The sequence below is a fragment of the Bicyclus anynana genome, chromosome 6 (genome assembly GCF_947172395.1).
Source record: "Bicyclus anynana chromosome 6, ilBicAnyn1.1, whole genome shotgun sequence".
Lineage (NCBI taxonomy): Eukaryota > Metazoa > Arthropoda > Insecta > Lepidoptera > Nymphalidae > Bicyclus > Bicyclus anynana.
Genome location: NC_069088.1, coordinates 4,279,896 through 4,299,220, shown reverse-complemented (window position 1 = coordinate 4,299,220; position 19,325 = coordinate 4,279,896). Strand labels below are relative to the sequence as shown.

Sequence of the window (19,325 nt, the reverse complement as noted above, 5' to 3'; positions counted from 1 at the left end):
GTAATTTACTATATAATTTAATCTGGTAGTGCTTCCCGGAAAAAAAAAAACAAAATGTGTAGGTACGTAACTGCAGCAATGACAAATCAGGACAGAGTCAGAGTAACTGAAGGGATTTTTTTTTGGGAGTTGCCGCTGGTATATTGGGCCCAACCCAACTAAATTTGATATATGGCCCCTCCAACGCACGCTACGCCACTAAATTATATATTGGTAGCTCTACATGTCTAAAACTCGAAATATATCTTCTTTTGCAAGCTCGTCCATGTAAATGCAGTCATGCGATAATTTGTTATCAGAAAATAAAAAAAAGTAGGTAACATTATTTAACTTCTTATAAGATCAAAGCTCTAACAATCGTTAGACAAGGTTTAGTACTTCTTTTTACGATTATATATTGAACTGCATAATGAAACAATTAACCTTGCTGTTTGATTTGTTATGTGACAACGATCTACCTCGGTGATTAGATCGCCTAATACTACAAAAGATTCCTTGTTTTCTTTCGAGATGGGATAGAACCATAAAAACTAACAACAATTTTCCATTGGTATAATGAGCGAATCGCGTCACCGCAATCGCGTTGGTGAACCAAATTTTATTGGGTCGTATTTAACTTTATTATAGTTATATGAGCCGCCAACTCCGCCATTATTTTTGTAACAGACCCAACAAAACAAACGTGATAATGCAAAATGAAACTACAATAATTGATTTGTGTTTTATATATTTACAATATTTTTTTACATACATTTCAACATATTACCACGCTACTGGGAGCTCATTTTAATTCGAGCAACGAACAGTTACATAAACTAACACGTAAATCTAATTCGTAATAAAAACGATCTGTGTTAGTTAATCTACTGGGCCCCGCTGTGTGCGGGTTGGCACACTAGAATCAATAAAATCCCGGTGTGCGTTACATCGCTAGACGAGAACAGTGGCAGTTTCCTTGATAAGTGATATTCGTTATAAAGCAATAGTTTATTAGGCCGCCTCTCCCGTACAAAGTTATTGTTCGAAGGACGAATTGGTCTCGTGTGCCCTATTGATTTGTGAGGGATGTTCCACTATAGTACAAATATACAATTTAAAATTGACTCGACGACTACCCTACCGAGTTAGTACTATCTACATTTTACAAACACCACGTTAAGGTCGTACTCGTTAAATAAAGTAAGAATTTAATTATTCCCATACAACGATCCAAAATTATAAATCACTTAACCCTCAATTGCATACTCGTAGGTTCATAAATGGCTATTGTTTATTTTTCCACCTTACAGTTAAACAAACGTATTAATTCAATCATTGCTTATCATCAAAACATTGCTACATAAAGGAACATATTTAATTTTTGTTTTCTAATTCAAGTCACATCTTGTATTTTCATAAGTAGTTTTTCTATTTACAAAGCTTTTAAATTTTTTTCAATATTTACATATACTATTTTTAGCTTGTTAACGTTCATGGTATGAAATGAGTTTTAAACATGTACTGAAGAAGAAACGAGCAAGCGATTTTGATTTATTTTGAAAATCACAAGAATTGTTGTCAGTTATAAATAAGATAACGATTTTAGCAATAATGTGCAAACGTAAGATACAAAATGGTTTTGTAGTTATTGACTATGTAATTATTATTTTGTAAACCAGAACCACATGAGTTTTTACATGAAACTTCTAACTAGTACAAATTAAAAACAAAAAAAAATATTTGTTTTTAATTAATTATTTATCATCCGGCAATAGAGGGTTAAGTTATTCTTTAGTAAAAGTTTTGTAACAAACAAAAGTGATTTTGATGCCCGCAATAAATATTATGAATACTTAAGAGTTTTTTTTGTTGGAAGTTTTTATAAATATTTGGATCCCAGTAAAATGGTCTAACACCATACTATGATACCAATGATGTTAGAAAAAAAAAGTTACATAAGCCACATTCGATTTTTACAACTGGCGAGCAAAAAATATTTTAGATTTTCAGCGGCGTTGTCAACGGCGCAATGACAGTACGGCGTACGGATGACCGAGCTTAGGTTTGCTAATTAGCATAGTTTTAACGTGCCACTTGCGGTTCGTGTTTAACCTATCTACCTCTTTTTTTTTTCTAACATCATTGTATGATACCCAGATTCATAATTTTAAAAGCTAGAAGGCTGACAACTCGTGCTTGTACCATAGGTAAGTAAGTAAGTACGGTAGGCAACTATATTGACTACTAGCGGACGCCCGCGACTTCGTACGCGTGGAAATCGATGTAAACCGCTATTCCATTCCCTTCTAATTTATATTCTCGAATGTTTTATACATAGATAATAAATAGTCCACTAACTTCTATTCCTTTTTAACCATTGAGAATATAATTTTGAAAAATTATTTATTTTTAGTTTTTTTTTTGGTAATACGTTTTTTTGGCAATACATGGTAACTAGAAAAATGAAGGACTTTTCATATAAACTTTCAACACCTGTTTTATTCCTTCTAATTTAATTTTCGCGACTAAAAGTATCCTCTAACCTTCTACGTATTAAGGTCTCAAATCGTGTCAAGTTTCATTTAAATTAATTCAGTAGTTTCAGCATAATGCCCGGTCAACATTAAATACGGACAGACAGATATACAAAAAAATAAAATAAAAAATATTTTTGGCTTCAGTATCGATTACAGGTACCTACTTATATATAAGTAATGCCCTTCAACTAAAATTTTCAAAATGCCTTCAATGTACAGAATTTGACCTGTTACAGTTTTATTATAAGTATAGATAGGTAGAGTGGATTTTGGATATATCATTTTGTAATCCTTTGCCAGAGACCCTTAAAATATTTAACATAGCTTTTCGGAAGAGTTGCAACCAACAGTGTATGGCGAATCATGAGAACAATTTCTCATATGTATTACTAGCCAACGCCCGCGACTTTGTCCGCGGTCCGTAGGTCTTAATCCATTCATACGATTCATCATCAAATTACGTCGTAATTATGAACCGCCCTGCCAAACGTACGTACGTCAAACGGTTTTCGAGAAATTGTAATAAGTGACCTTAATTGTTTAAAAATATAAAGATGACGAATAAACTACGAAAAAAAAATACACTAGGGCGACCTATGAAACCCGCCAAGTCTTAATTTTTATGATTTTTTAACACTATAGTCGCCTACCGTACTTCAACTATGGTAGAGGCTTGGAATGAGACACTTTCGTCTATTAAAGATGAAATTCTATACAGGTCCATCAGACACTCGCTCTAAATACGTGAAAAGGAAAAATCTTGTGACCTTCATTTCGCAAAGAAAATAATTTAGCTTTTTAAAACTCAACTGTTAATGATTGGCAAAAACATTTTATAATCCTTTTTTTATACAAACAAGATACTTACGCGAACAATATTAAAAAAGAACTATAAATTCCTCAAAATCTAATTCACTACTGTGACGGATATCACATTTTTATTTTTGGCTAATAGTTCGACCTTGAAGCCCCTAAAACATTACTCGTACATTCTTACTTTTTGCAAATTGCTAAATGTGATCATAGCATAATAACAATCAACATTATTTCCAACATCACTTGTCAATTTTATAACAAAACTAATTTTTTAACAAATCTCCTTCACGCGCCCACAAAAAATATATAAAAACCGATAAATTACAATATACGTACATCGTAAATGCGTCCAAACTATTCGTGCTCGTTTTTCTTTTAAGAAATGCGATATAAAGAGTGCCACATACTTATATTAAAGCGGAGAAAACTATTTTTTAATTTCTGTATTTTTGTAATGAACCCGAAAATTATGTTTTTTTTAAAGAAATGTTTTTCTTTTGCCTCTATTGTAGCTACACTTTTTACCGGCAAATAAGGTCTGTTAATTTACAATTGTGCTTTTAAATAACTAACTGTTATAACATGTTAAGAGCTTCCTGCTTTATTTGTTTCATACAATTTGTTTATTTTAAAATCGCACACAAAATATCCAAATATACAATAATTAAAAAAATGAAAACACGACTGCTCTGCCCTGAGTCGTAAATTTTTACACAAGTACATAACTACATACATCTAAATCTATTAAGGTATTTATAAGTTATGGCTGAATAACGAAACTCACATGTACATAAACAAAACACTCCTTTTTAGACAGCCGTGTTAAAACTGTTATTTTTTAACTTTTACATTAAAACAGTTTACATGTACAGTTTAAATGCATTAGCCGATACTAAAGCCAGAAAAGGAAAGAATAATTTCAATCCTCAATTAATTTCAACATAGGTATTCTTAACTTTACAATAAAATTCGCTAAACAGAAATAGACAACTTCCGTTGTCCCTAACTTAAAATGACTAGATAATTGGACATCAATACATAGATCATTATTATCTAGACTAGACATTATGTCGGACTTTCGCAAATTAAGCTAAATAGCTTCTTCCGTATATTCCGGAACACACCGGAACATTCAACAAACAAGTTTATATTGAAAAAACAAGCACGCAAGTGTATACAATTTATGGGAAATAAAAGGAAAACCAACGTTTCCCAATCCTAACACCAGTTACTAAGCAGGTACGTTACGTGCCTTCTATTATAAAGATTAATTCGGCAGATCATTTCGTTTACCTAATAAATATTTCAAAGGAACACTAAACGGTGACATTGTCGGAGTGTTCTACGGTTCCGAGTCATTCTGTTCACCCAATTTTAATTTCCACGGCGCTGAGCCCTGAATTAATTATCATAACAATCAGTTTGCGTAAGATCTGGGGTGGATATTGTTATATAATGTAAATAATATAATTTCGGTGAAATAATACATAGTTGCAACCGAGACATCAGTGGCAATCAATGTTGACCTTTAGTTATGATTGCTTCACTTTCTGGTATAAAGTATAAAAGTTCGATAATAGCTTCGATTTCGTACAGGAATAAAATGTTATCTTTGTGCGCAATAATATTTATGTCTATCTTGTTTTTTGTTGCGGAAACTGTGTTCCGACATCGAAAATACCATTTTTTTTTTTCTTAAATATAGGTCACATATAAAGCGATAGATCGATTCGACTAGAAAGCTCTACGTACGACAATTCGATATTCAGTTCCAGACGTTTTGTCAACTAGTAGTGATCACATTTTAAAATTGCATCATGGCTTTAGAACATCAACATTGCGATACATTAATTAATTAACAAAACCAACTATTTACATAATACAATCGATATTAAAATATCGACTAGTCCGTAAATTTGTTTAATATGATGAACCCTTATGTTGAAAAGCCGAAGGTTTTAAATGAGAACAGTAACACCCGAACGTATATCATATTATATGATATCCCGACGTGCGCTACCTCCATTCGAGTACATTAATATTTAAAAGGGTAAACGAACCGATTCGCCAGTTAATTCCATGTGGGTGATTTTTAAATGATATGTTAAATTATGACGCTTCTGATATGTTCTACACGTGATTATGTCAAAGAAAACTCGTAGAGAATGAACACGGACGAGTCGATATTGAAATATCTATAACATGTAACATCCAGCGCGGTGACTGACGACTAGAATAACGTTTCGCGGGAGGTCGACGCGCGCTCGAGGCGCATCGGCAGCGCCGGCCGCGTGGCCAACTCCGTACACTCCGCGCCGGGCTCGGGCCCGCCGCTGTCGGTGGAGAACTGCTCCACCTCGTCGTCCGTGGAGTCCGCCTCGTCCTCCGCGAACACGGAGTCCGCGCCCACCGACGCCAGGTCGCACTCCACCGCGAACGACGGGCCCACGCTGCCCACCGACGCGAGCGGAGCCAGCCGCTCGCTCGGGCACGGCGACAGGCGGCGCTCGGGCAGCGAGCACACCACCGACGAGCCGCGCCGCTCCAAATACGAACTGCCCGAACTCGAACAAGTGGCCGAGCTGAGTCGCCTGTCCCGCGGCCCGGCGGACGCTCGCCTCTCGTTGAACCGCAGCGCGGAGCCCGGCAGCGAGTCTCCGCGCACGGTGGAAAGTCTCCGCGGAGGAGCCAGCAGGCTCCCGTACCCGCCGCCGTAGGACGCGAACCGGGACGTCCGCGGCCACAGCGGTACTTCCCCCAACGACGGACGCGAGCGAGCTCGCTCCGACAAAGCCTCCTCTAGAGCCGCGTTCAACTGCCGCTCCTCTTCCACCGCCTGCTCCTCGGCGACGACCGCCTCCGCGAGTTCTACTAATTTAGGATCATTCAACGCCTTCACAGATTTGCTGCGGCTCTTGTAAACGATTAAAAAGACCATTAGGGCGAAGAAGCCGCCGAGGGTGGCGGCTATGCGCACGCCGGTCATGACGTCATAGGTGGCGTAGAACTCGATGCGCACGCGGTCGCGGTCGGCCTGCGTGCGCTCCGTGCTATTGTCGGCTGCAGTCGTGTCTCCGCCGCTCCATCCATCTTTATGTTCCATGGCGCGGTCAAGTGTTCATTGCCTGCGGACAATACGGTAACCGTTACGATGTTATCGGGTATCTCGATTAATACTACGAGTGTGTCGCTGTAAAAAGCTTTCAGATAAAATCCCGCAGGTTGTTAAGATAAGCGGCAATTCGCAAAGCGCTTCACAATCTGACATCGTGCCGCCGAAACAAGTTTCGTTTCCCGGTACACTGAATTTATTATCATAAATGAATTAGCCGAATTTTTGCCCCAATTCGCAACGAAAGAATTATATAACACCATAATATAATACAACGTCTAAATATTGAAAATCTGAACTTTCATGATATACTTGAATCTACATTTTATCTGTTTACTTTCTGAGAAGCACATCCTATACAATTTCCGGCTCATACAATTGGTTTTTCCACAATTTCTCACGTGAAATTAATAATTAATACCACGGATATAATAATGATAGCTTAATAGGTTCTGTGATGAATACAATGTGTACGAACATTGTTGTGAAACTGAATCGGATGAAACACTTTACAAAAATAACTACACAATTGATTTATTTTTATATTCTTCACGAAAACTTGACGTAATCAAATAACGTCATCACCAAGGAAAAAATCTATATTCATCAGTTCCGAAGTGAGGATGAAGGATAGACGATGTCCTTCCCATTAATTTCGTAACTGGAGCATCCTCAGAAGACGTTGGCTCTACCATGTTTAATTGCACCATTCAAGGTCTCAAGTGACGTTGTCGCTTGAACCCATGGGTTTTACGCGTTAATATTTATAATAATAATAATATCTCAATGCCTTTTACGCGTTAATATCCATAATATAATAATATCTCAAGAAAAGTCATGGTTGCGGTCCCCGCCCGTTGGACTGTTGTCGACTGTCGTACATGTCAGTTTATGACTAATTAAAGGTAAAGGGCAACTTTGGTCATATATAAAAGATATCTACAGTAATATTATAAAGCGGAAAAGTTTCAAGGGCTACTAGCCAGATTGTAAAAAAATATACGATTCACGAGAAGTGATATGACCACCTAATTCCCTGCCCTTTAAAGTGTATACTTTTTTGTATGAAAATCGTTGTCGAAAGTCTATGTAATATGTATGTAAAAAAAAACCAAAAAGCCATGACAGGGTCCTAGTTACCGCCGTATCAGCCGTATCAAAGAGACGGGCTCCCGGACTACAGGGGTTTCTTTATATGTGAAAGTAAAAAATTTTAATAAAAAAAATTCAACCGACTTCCAATTCAAAAATTAACCTAAACTAAAAAGCAAAAAATAACATCTTACCTATGTGCTACCTTCTGATCAGTTTGAAGGCGGTGCCAAGCCAGTGATGTTTTAATTAGAGCCGTTTAAATTACAAAATTTCTGTGGTTCTTTCAGAAACGGCTTTAATTAAAACATGACACTAGATTGGCACCGCCTTCAAACTGATCAGAAGGTAGCACATAGGTAAGATGTTATTTTTTGCTTTTTAGTTTAGGTTAATTTTTGAATTGGAAGTCGGTTGAATTTTTTTTATTAAAATTTTTATTTTTTAATTTTTAGTGTTAGCACACCTACAGAGTGTGAACAAAAATTAATAAGCAATTAGTTGAAACGTTATTTTTTTATAATAAGTATCTAAGTCCTACAATCCCAATTTTAAAAATACTACCTTAACTCATATACAAAATTTTACTCCCCCTTTATCCACACGTAATATGAATATTCAGAAAATTGTGAAAGGTGACTGTCCTGCGTCATCATCACCAGACCCCCTATGCAGTCACATTCTCATCAATATAAAATTTATCAAGTCCAAACACAAGGTAGCTACTGTGAACCGTCGAGGAGTTCCCTTAACTCTCCTTCATCTTCGTCACCAAACCCCTAATACAGTCACAACCCATCTAGGTGGAAAGTTCTCATCAATACAAAATTATCAAGTCAAAACACAATGTAGCTACTGTGAACCGTTGAGGAGTTCCCTTAACTATCCTTCGTCTTCATCACCAGACCCCTAATACAGTCACAACCCATCTAGGTGGAAAGTTCTCATCAATACAAATTTATCAAGTCCAAACACAAGGTAGCTACTGTGAACCGTTGAGGAGTTCTCTTAACTGTCATTCGTCTTCATCATCAGACCCTTAATACAGTCACAACCGATCTAGGTGGAAAGTTCTCATCAATACAAATAAATCAAGCCCAAACAAAAGGTACCTGCTGTAAATCGTTGACGAGTTCCATCGTCTGTGTATCGGCTCCATCATCAGACCAACTCCAGACCTTCATAAAATTGTAGGGGTTTAAAATACCTTATGGAAACACTAACAAACGCACTAGCCGTCTCTACGATTTTCAATTTTCGTTTCCCTCGATTTCTCCAGGATGCCATCATCAGATCCTGACATGAAAAAAATGGGACCACCCTGGAATCAAACCCTTCAAAACAAAAAAGAATTTTCAAAATCGGTCCACAAATGACGGAATTATCGCTGGACATACATAAAAAAAAAAAAAAAAAAAAAAAAAAAAAAACATACATACAGTCGAACGTAGAACCTCCTCCTTTTTGGAAGTCAGTTAAAAATGAGTAAAATGTAGGTAATCCATTTTTTTTTTCACTGGTGGAACGCGCGCCTAAAAGTTGGAAACATCCTACATATAGGTTAAGTCATTGTCATATTTATTTTAAATGAGCATTTTTGCTTCTTTTGTTAGAAATCTTTACCCTTTATTTGAGTCCCCCAACTAATTTTGATACAGAGCCACTTCTAGGCACGCAATGCCACTGAGCCATGATTATATTCCACAACTAGCTGATGCCGCGCAGTTTCACCCGCATGGTTCCCGTTTGCGTAAAAATACGGGGATAATATATAATAGCTTATAGCCTTCCTCGATAAATGAGATATCTAAAACTGAAAGAATTTTTCAAATCGGACCAGTATTCTGAGATCCTGAGAAAATCCTGAGATTAGGGCGTTCAACCAACCAACCAAACAAACAAACTCTTCAGCTTCATAATATTAGTATAGAAGTAAAACTTGCTTCTGAAAGTTATTCAACACTTCTGTAAGATTATTAACATTTATATACCTATCCACGTTTCTGTCGTTAGCGTTTGCATTTTCCAGGTGCGGAAAGTAACTGGGAGAGCGAACAACAATGTTGTCGCCAAGCGATTTCCGTTCAGTCGCCGCGCCCGACCGACATATCTGGGGCACGGCGTATCGCATTATGAAGCTTTGCTCTCTCGAATAGATCCTTACATTTTCTATAATAAGATACATATTATGCTGGATTATTCCTTGTTTGATGCAAAGGATCGACGTGATTTGATAGAGAGAACGAAGAATGAAGGAAAACATCTTAGAAACATCTAACAACTAATAACTATAGGTTATAGGACACGCGAACACACACGAGACTTGGTCGCTAACTATGGGCCTCATAAGAAGGCTCAGAGTCACACAGCGGGCGATGGAACGAGCTATGTTAGGAGTATCTCTGCGTGATCGAATCAGAAATGAGGAGATCCGCAGAAGAACCAAAGTCACCGACATAGCTCAACGAGTTGCGAAGCTGAAGTGGCAATGGGCGGGGCACATAGTGCGAAGAGCCGATGGACGTTGGGGTCCCAAAGTGCTGGAATGGCGACCCCGAAAACTAGTAAGCGCAGTGTTGGCCGACCCCCCACCAGGTGGACTGACGACATCAAGCGAGTCGCAGGGATTCGCTGGATGCAGGTGGCTCAGTATCGTGATGTTTGGAAGTCCCTACAAAAGGCCCATGTCCTGCAGTGGACGTCCATCGGCTGATATGATGATGATGATGATGATGATAGGACACGCAAAAAAAACAAAACATTTTTCACTCCAAATGTAAGCCTGTGACCATTCTGAGGTCTGAAGTTTTCCGGAAATCTTTAAATAGAAAACTTCTGTATTCTTATTCAAAATTTTAGGTTCGGAGAAAAGTTGGGAGGGAGAATGGTCAATTTTTGTCCTTTTTTTACATTACTTAGAAAGTATTAATTTTAAAATTACAAAAAAAGTATATTTGAGATCTTCTGAACAAGCTCTTTCATTTGATGTGTCACATGATGCAGTTAGAATTTTTTTGTTGTGTTTTCCATCTTGCCCCCAAAAGAGACCTTCATATTAAAAAATTCAGAGTTCTGAAGTTTTCTCGGAATCTTCAAATGGAAAGCTAACTTCTGAATTTTTTTTTAAATTTTAGGTTTAGTAGTTTCGGAGAAAGGGGGGGTTAGATGGTTTAATAGTCGTTTTTTTACAACTTGGAAACTTTTACTTAAAAACTATTTATTTAAAAATTATAAAAAAAAAGATTTGATATTGAATATAACGATGAATGAAGAATAAGCAACAAAAGATTAAAATATTTGTCCGTATGTATGTTTACGCTAATCTCTAAAACTAACTCGGATGTATAAAAAAAAACACATAAAATCATCGACACAATGTGAACACATTGTATAATGAAATTCTTCCTCGCGCGAACACTGTAATATTTCAAGGGCATAACTTTACGCTGTTTTATTGTGTACGGATAATGGATTTATTTTGGCCGCAGCTCATGGGATTATCATTTACTATTACGATCATAATCGAATATTAATGCATATAGGTACTATTTCTGGCCTCTGCTTCTTGAACACAAAATGCAATATCGAGATTATTGCCTGTCCTTAAAGTCTGCACGCTCTATTTATATGTAATTGCGGACATAGTCGTATATTAGGACTAGTAAACGTATAGGTATAGTATATCTAATTTTACAGGGTCTGGCCTTATAGGAGAGGAGGCAAAGTCATCGCCAAGGGGAGGCAGGGGGAAAGCATCTCTCTTCCTATGTTAAAAAAATTTTAATAAAAAAAATACAACCGACTTCAAAACCTAAAAACGTACCCAAAACTAAAAAGCGAAAAATAACATCATAATATGTTCTACCTGCTGATCAGTATGAAGGCGGTGCTAAGCCGGTGATGTATTAATTCATCTGAAATCGATCTGATGATGGAGCCATAAAACAGACGAGGGAACTCCTCGGCGATTTACAGCAGTTACCTTGTGTTTGGGCTTGATTAATTTGTATTAATGAGAAATCAAACCTTCATGAAATTGTAGTACTTAAAAGTACTAAATGGAAAAGTTTACGAACACACTAGACACCCATATAATTTTCGAAAGTTCCCCTCAATTTCTCCAGGATTTCATCATCAGATCTTGACATAATGGCAATGGGACCAAAGGGGAACTATACCGTTTCAAACAAAAAAATAATTTTTGAAATCGGTCCAGGCGTCTTTGAGTAATCGGTGTACATTGAGAACCTCCTCCTTTTTGAAGTCGGTTAAAAATATAGCTAAATGCAAAGCAACCAAAATCGTATTCAGTCGACTTGCTTTGCAATAACAGTCAGAGGCGAATTGGTATGGGTTCGATCCCCGGCTGGGTCAATTGAGATCTCATAATTGGTCAGGCTCTGGCTGAAGGGCTCAGCCATGGCTAGTTAACAACCTACCGGCAACTACGTAACGCCAATCGATTTAGCGTTCCGATATGATGTCGTATAGAAACCGAAAGGGGTGAGGATTTCATTCTACTCCTAACAAGTTAGCACGTTTCCATCTTAGATTGCATCATCACTTACCATCAGGTTTGACTGTATGTGATAGCAGTCAAGGGCTAATTTGTAAAGAATTAAAAAAAATAAAAAAGTCGCCACAGAGGTATAGTACAACAATTAGTGTACCCGTAAAACTGTGCATGCTCTCGACTCTACCTACAATTAATATTTTTCTCATCTTCCGTAACATTTTCAACTTGCTTCACTCTTGGCTATGGGCCGGCAACGGCCTTGAGAGGGTATATAGGGCTAAGACCTACTACACTGCTGAGCGGGTTGGCTGGCTCATGTTTTGACTTTGAAACACGGCATATTGTGCTCGAGACAGGGGCGTAGCTACCATCGTGTCAAGCGTATTAATGATACGGAGCCCCCCCACTACAGGGGCCCCTTACGTGTGAATGAAAAATTAATAAAATGTAAGTAATCAACAATCTCTTTTTTCCCTGGTTAAGCATGAGCCCAAAAGTTGGAAACAACCTACATAGCTTAAGTCACTGTCATATTTATTTTAAGCGAGCATTTTTGTTTCTTTTGAGAGAAATCTTTACTAGCTCCCAAGTAATTTTTACACAGACACTTTACGCCAGTGGCTCGAGACACCAGGATATACCTCCGGACTGAGAATTTATTGGAAGAATGCCGACCGAGTACCTCGTGTTCCGAATAACGTGGACTAACCATTAGACAAACGAAACTTTATAATCCTCTAAGCAGTCCTGGGTCCTGGATTAGCCTATATTCTTTTTAATTAGTTATTCGTTTAAGGCCTATACAGAGGAAAATTGCTTAGGGAATCAAAAAATCCTTGATCCGGCACTGCCTTTAAGACAATATAGACGTACCTAGGTCGAAACATAAGGTCAATACAATAAAAAAACTACAAAGACTCTTTGATAGTGAACAGTGATTTAGAACAATGAGTGTAAGAATAGTTCTGTATTGTAATGACGCTAGCGCCTGGATGCCTTCGCGGTTTGGTATGGTATTAATTACGCGTATAAATAGATCAGACTACATAAACAACACAATACACAGTAAGTCTGAAACGCTCTATCTTCGCAAGTCCTCTCGTCAGGGGTAGCCTGGTTGAGATTGCTTATAGCAATAAGGCCGCCTTTGCATGCTAAGTTTAAATTATTAATTTTTAATGTTTTTTTTTATTATTTTTGTGTGCAAGTATTTCAATACTTACAATAGACAATAGTCGTTGGAATATTGTCGTCGTTATCAACTCATATTCGGCTCACTGCTGATCTCGAGTCTCCTCTCAGAATGAGAGGGGTTAGGCCAACAATCCACCACGCTGGCCCAATGCGGATTGGCAGACTTAACACACGCAGAGAATTAAGATAATTCTCTGGTATGCCGGTTTCAGCGTTTGAGACACGTAATATTTAATTTCTTAAAATGCACACAGCTGAAAAGTTGGAGGTGCATGCCCTGGACCAGATTCAAAATGGAGGCAGAGGTCTTATCCACTGGGCTATCACGGCTCTCTCATGTCTACGACTATTGTCTTACCCATACCTAATAAACCTTTTAATTTATTTTTAGAAGAGGATATCATATGATATATAAAAGATATGGCTAGTATTATTTAAAAAACATTTTACAGCCTCCTCAAAATTCGCTAATTTTGCGCAGGTATAGGCCAGTTTTTTGCACCCTTTCTTCCACATCACGGCATTTCAGAATTCAGAATGCTTTTAACATTATCCTTTGCTTTATATAAAATTCGATACCCACTTTCAAACCCTGGTGCTTTACAGGGTTATAAATAACAAAAAATATTATATCTTTTATTATGTTTTTCAACTCTTTATCTTCAGCCAAAATATTCTCAATGTTATAAGGTTTAAACTTGTTAAGAATAAAAAAAAATTACAAGTTAGGCCTTAACTACAATCTCACCTGCTTGTAAGTGATTACGTAATCTAAGATGGAAGCGCGCTAACTTGTTAGGAGGAGGATGAAAATCCCCACCCCTTTTGTTTCTACTAGACATCGTACCGGAACGCTAAATCGCTGGGCGGTACGACTTTGCCGGTAGGGTGGTAACTAGCCACGGCCCAAGCTTCCCACCAGCCAAAAATATGTATTAATAGTAGGTAATCATTGTGTAATTTAGTAATGTTAGTAATGTCACAGTATAACCAGTAGGTGGACTTCATACTAAAGGTCGAAACGCGAGCTATACCTACGCACCTCGTACGTGGGTTGATCGTGGGGTGAAGACCGTTGCGACTGTGCCGCGGTGACGAAAGCAGTGTATTGGATTTTTTAATTATGACGACTAGGAAAAAAGTTATTATTTTTATAAAGTTTGATTAATATTTTGTATTCTAAAGGCATAATTTAAAAAATAAATGCTTAAATGATAAATTCATAGTCGGGTAAAAATGACTAGACCAAAGACCAAGTCTTGGAAAAATATGACTTTTTCTTTCTCTTACGTCCCATCGCAAGCTATTTTCGATTATGTCTCTTTCTCTTTGCCAGATATAGGTACTCATATGTCGCATGCTAAGCCCTATATACTAAAGAAGATACAAGTGCAATCCACTAGCTTTTGTCATGGCAAATTACACATTAGAGCATTTTACTCGTATATTTTTTTGAATTGATTGTTTTTGTTTTATATTTTTTTTTTTTAATTTAATTCAGTATCAGGTGAACGTTGCCTAATCGAGTAGGTAATTTATCTTTGCCGCAGCAAAGCCACACGACGCTCAAAAAACGTTATCACGAGTTAATTTCGCACAATATCCCGTCCGTAGCGGCGCTAATACCCCCGCCTTGAAAGTAAGAATTCCCGATTGAGTTAATTTAGGATGTGACCTTTTATAATTTGGCTACAGAGATCCGGCGTCTCGTGAAAAACATCTGCCGCGACATTAACATTCTACTCGCAAACCATACGAGTGGATTATTACAATACATACATGTATAATGAAGTAGGTAAGAGGTACACTGTCGTGATCGTCATCATCCCCGGTCCGCAAGTCGCTACAGTTCGTTTCACGTAGGATGGTGCGGGTGACAGTCCGTTTCACTTTTGAAAGTTTGCCGCGATTAACGATAATAGTACGTATTATGAACATCATACAGGCGACTGTCACCCATAGGCGTATATGGGGAATCCCTAGAATGGACCTGTGCCCACCCTAGGGTTTTGGACTACTGATGTGGAATTCTAATATGATACTAATGATAGACTTGATGTCGAGGGCCAGGCCCCCCTAAGAAATAAACCTAGATACGCCAATGCTGTCACCGTACCCATGCTATTTGAAATACACTTTAGATTGAGCGACCTTAGCCAAAACAAAAAACTCCGACGAAAATTTTTTTTAAATAAATTATGGTTTTTTTGAGAGGAACAACTTTCTCATTTGTACTTTAGTTGTAAAATATTTTTTTATACACTAAATGCTGAAAAAAATGCGGTTGCTCCCTACCAATGGTTAAAAAATCTCTAGTCATGTAATTCTTTTTAACAAATCTTATACGATTTTTTTTAGATTTCCTGTACTATAGGTATAAGAAAAATGTGCATAGCAATTTATAATCTGAAAATGCCATGCACATTATTCTTGTAAATTACCACGTTTATTGGTTTGTCGGTGTTTCGGTGTACACATAAATGGAACATATTGAATTTATATTTCGCATTAACCACGAGGACACCCCGCGCCATTTAATTCGCTTTGTTTCCGTACCCGTGGGCATACCGGGATAATCATATAACCTATGTTACTCGCCGATAACACAAACGATTTAGTGGTTTAGGTGTGAAAGCGTAACAAGCAAACAAACTCACCTTCGCATTTATAATTTAGTTGGGATATAAAATCTGTTATGAGAGACATACTTAATAGAGACAGATGACCAGACATGCGATATCTGATAAGACGGGTGTTAGGTAGGTATGCCTTTCCATAGATAATAATAAATAATAGGCGCCAATATATGGAGATCTTGCGCGTTTGAAGTCTACCGAACAAAAGATTTACTCAAGTAGGTATTGGAGTATGTAACACTCAAGTATTAATTCTTTTGTTACGAAGTAGGCAGGGTACAGAGTTTAAGCTTGCAGGAACTCAATGGTTCGCGCTCAATGAAAGTATATATAGAACACACAGGTAAAGTAATAAACTGTTGATGAATAAACAAACAGTTCAAAATTACAATGTATGTATCCAAAGTTACATCATAACACCATAAAGCTAGGTTTAGATGATTGTAAAGATTTATAAATCTATTGAACTGAATTACTTATATTACTATTGATTTGTACCTAATTACCATTGATTGTGATTAGTCTTTACGCCGTAGAAGTAGGTGCAAGACTTAAAGACCTTGGCCTCTCTAGAACTGCAGCAAGTTTTATATTAGAAAGGGTATCCAAACCTGCTCTAATAGGTTCTTACGAAATTTGGCTAGGGAGAACAACACGAGCGGAGAAGGGGAGTGTTAACCAATTGTCAAGGACATGCTTAACCCTTGTCTTAACCCAACATCCATTGGTCACATGCGATGGACCTGGCTCCTGCACAGTGATCCCATGGATTGCTAAGATATTTGTCTCTTATAAGACAAAATCAATATTCCCATTAGTTTCCATTTAATTGGAAATACTGTATAGGAGTGGTTACGGCAATAGCTAACTGGCAATGGTCCACCCCATTTCTCCTTGGTGTAAAATCTGACCCTTTACCTTGAAGTTTTTTTTATTTGTTTTTGCAATATGTTCTTCTAACATTCAGCAAATGGATGATTAAAAAGTTAAATTTGACTTGGAGGGCAAGTGACATGAGCCCTAATTTGTTCCCTTTTGATTACTAACAGCAACAGCTTTTCTTTTTATTAATTTTTTTAACCAACTTAAGGAGGAGATTCTAAATTTGATGCATGTGTTTTTTTTTAATGTTTAATCAATATGGGGATAAAATATAGCCTATAACATTTGGGGACAGCATAGCTTCCCAACAGTAAAAGAATTTTCAAATTGGTTCAGTAGTTTCAGAGCCTATTCAATGCAAACAAACAAATCTTTCCTCTTTATTATATTTGTATAGAGGCATAGATAAATAATTTAAGACATGTATATATTAATATCAGTGGATTGAAAATATTGCTCTAACTTTTGTTCTTTCACAAGAAAAGAGATAGGGATATTCCTGATTTGGCAGTTATTGGTTGACAATATATTATCTTTTTCTCTTCATGAGATATGTAATTGACATTTCTTAGGTCTGAAGATTTCAATCATTGTAGAGCAGAGCTACCTACATTGCATGCACTAAGATGGCAAGAAAAAACAAGGCACTTAAATATTTATAATTCATCATTACCAACCCATATTCGGCACACTGCTGAACTCGAGTTCCTGAATGAGAGGAGTTAGGCCAATAGTCCACCACGATGGCCCACCTGCATACCAGAGAATTAAGAAAATCCTCTGGTATGCAGGTTTCCTCACAATGTTTTTCCTTCACCATTTGTGACACATGATATTTAATTTCTTAAAATGTACACAACTGAAAAGTTGGAGGTACATGCCCCAGACCAGATTTGAACCTACACCCTCTGGAATCAAAGTCAAAGGTCATATCTACTAGGCTTCTTCTTCTTCTAGGCTATCACTGCTCTACTCTCTCTCTAAATATTTATTATTTATAATTGAATACTAGCAATACCCTAGATTCTCTCTCATAAATCCTTTTCCCATAAGAATATTAAGATGAATTTGCCTTAGTGATATTTCAGTCTATGATTTGCAAACCTTTGTGCCAAAATTTCTTCAGATCCATTCCAACATATTACACTCATAAATGGTGCTTACAAGACGAGTATATCAGCATTCTATGGGCCGGGTCCATTTTGTGGCAGATAAAATCTCTGAGCAGAGCCCTAAACTTGTGACCAATGGGTGTAAGGTTTTTCTTCTTTTCTAAGCCTTTTCTGCACTTGGCCATTAAGGGTTGGCCATTGTACGTTGGTTCATTCAGCGTTGGTCCCCACTGGAATCACTCCAGCTAATTGTGGGTGTAGGATTAAGGATATCCTTGATAGTTAATTAACATTCCCCTACTCCACTCTTGTTATTCTCTGCCTAGCCAAATTTGGTATGATCCTACTAGATCTTTGGCTCATATGTTATATATTTTATTATTGTGCATTATATATAAAGAACTAGCCGTCTGTTCTGTGGTAATCCTCTTGCACCTACTTCTACAGCATACAAACAAGCCACATACCCATTTAAAGTTAGTTATTTTCTTTTAGCATGAAACAAACAATATTTAAAAAGAAACTGTGATTTAACTGGGTGTGCCAAATGTATTGAACAGGAACAACTTATTAGTTATTAAACTACTATTAACTAGATAACCTTCTATATTGTATTCTATAGCATATAGTTTTCTTTGTTTTACAACAACTCACATCCACAGTAATATCATATCAATTTGAAGTACAACAATGTGTAAATGTGATAAAATGAGTAGAGGTGACAATGCAAAAGAAACAACCACTTTTATTACTTTGGATGTGGGTCAGTGTTATTTTAAAGAGGCTGGTAATCGTGAAATGTATATTTACCACTTAAGCATGATCCATAGCCCGCACGACTCGTCAAACATGTAGAGCGACGGGAATTTGTTATGTACATGTCCTTGGTATGTTATTAATATTCAACCACATATACATTGAAAAATAATAACACACGTGAAGAATTCACTTTAAAACACACAGTTCACGCGCGCCGACTTTATATCGTAGAGATATATTTATTTCGCATCAATAATTTCGGTAAGATGATCCATTACGAAAAAATGTACCACAACAATATTATCAAAATGAGAAGATAAAGTTTTCTTGTACATTACAATATCTTATAAAATAGATTTCGACATTAAGAGGTATTCCATCATATTTCTATTTAATTAATTTAAAAACATTTTAGAATTTAGGAACCACCACCTAGCTGGATGAGTCAAACACAGACAATAATAACAAAGCAGAACTTGTTATGTCAAAAACTTAACCACAGACGACTTACCCATTGAACATCGGAGATCGGTCACATTCATAGATTTAATAATAAGTCTATGGTCACATTTATGCTAAATGATCCACTTAGATCATTGAAAAAATGGACCTGTTTCGCACCCAAATTCACCAACAAAAAAGTCTATCGTTTTTTGAGGGGGACATCGAAAACATTTAACACCATTATGT

The 19,325-nt window shown here is 37.0% G+C and overlaps 1 protein-coding gene across 1 annotated transcript; it reads right to left on the bottom strand.

The window, feature by feature from the left end:
- Nucleotides 1-710: 710 nt before the first annotated feature.
- LOC112048706 (uncharacterized) lies at nt 711-19,099 on the bottom strand. Its single transcript, XM_024086351.2, has 2 exons — nt 18,687-19,099; nt 711-6,457 (listed from the first exon to the last, which is right to left on the bottom strand). The coding sequence occupies exon 2, from the start codon at nt 6,433-6,435 to the stop codon at nt 5,563-5,565; it is 873 nt and encodes a 290-aa protein (XP_023942119.1). The 5' UTR covers nt 6,436-6,457; nt 18,687-19,099; the 3' UTR covers nt 711-5,562.
- Nucleotides 19,100-19,325: the final 226 nt, after the last annotated feature.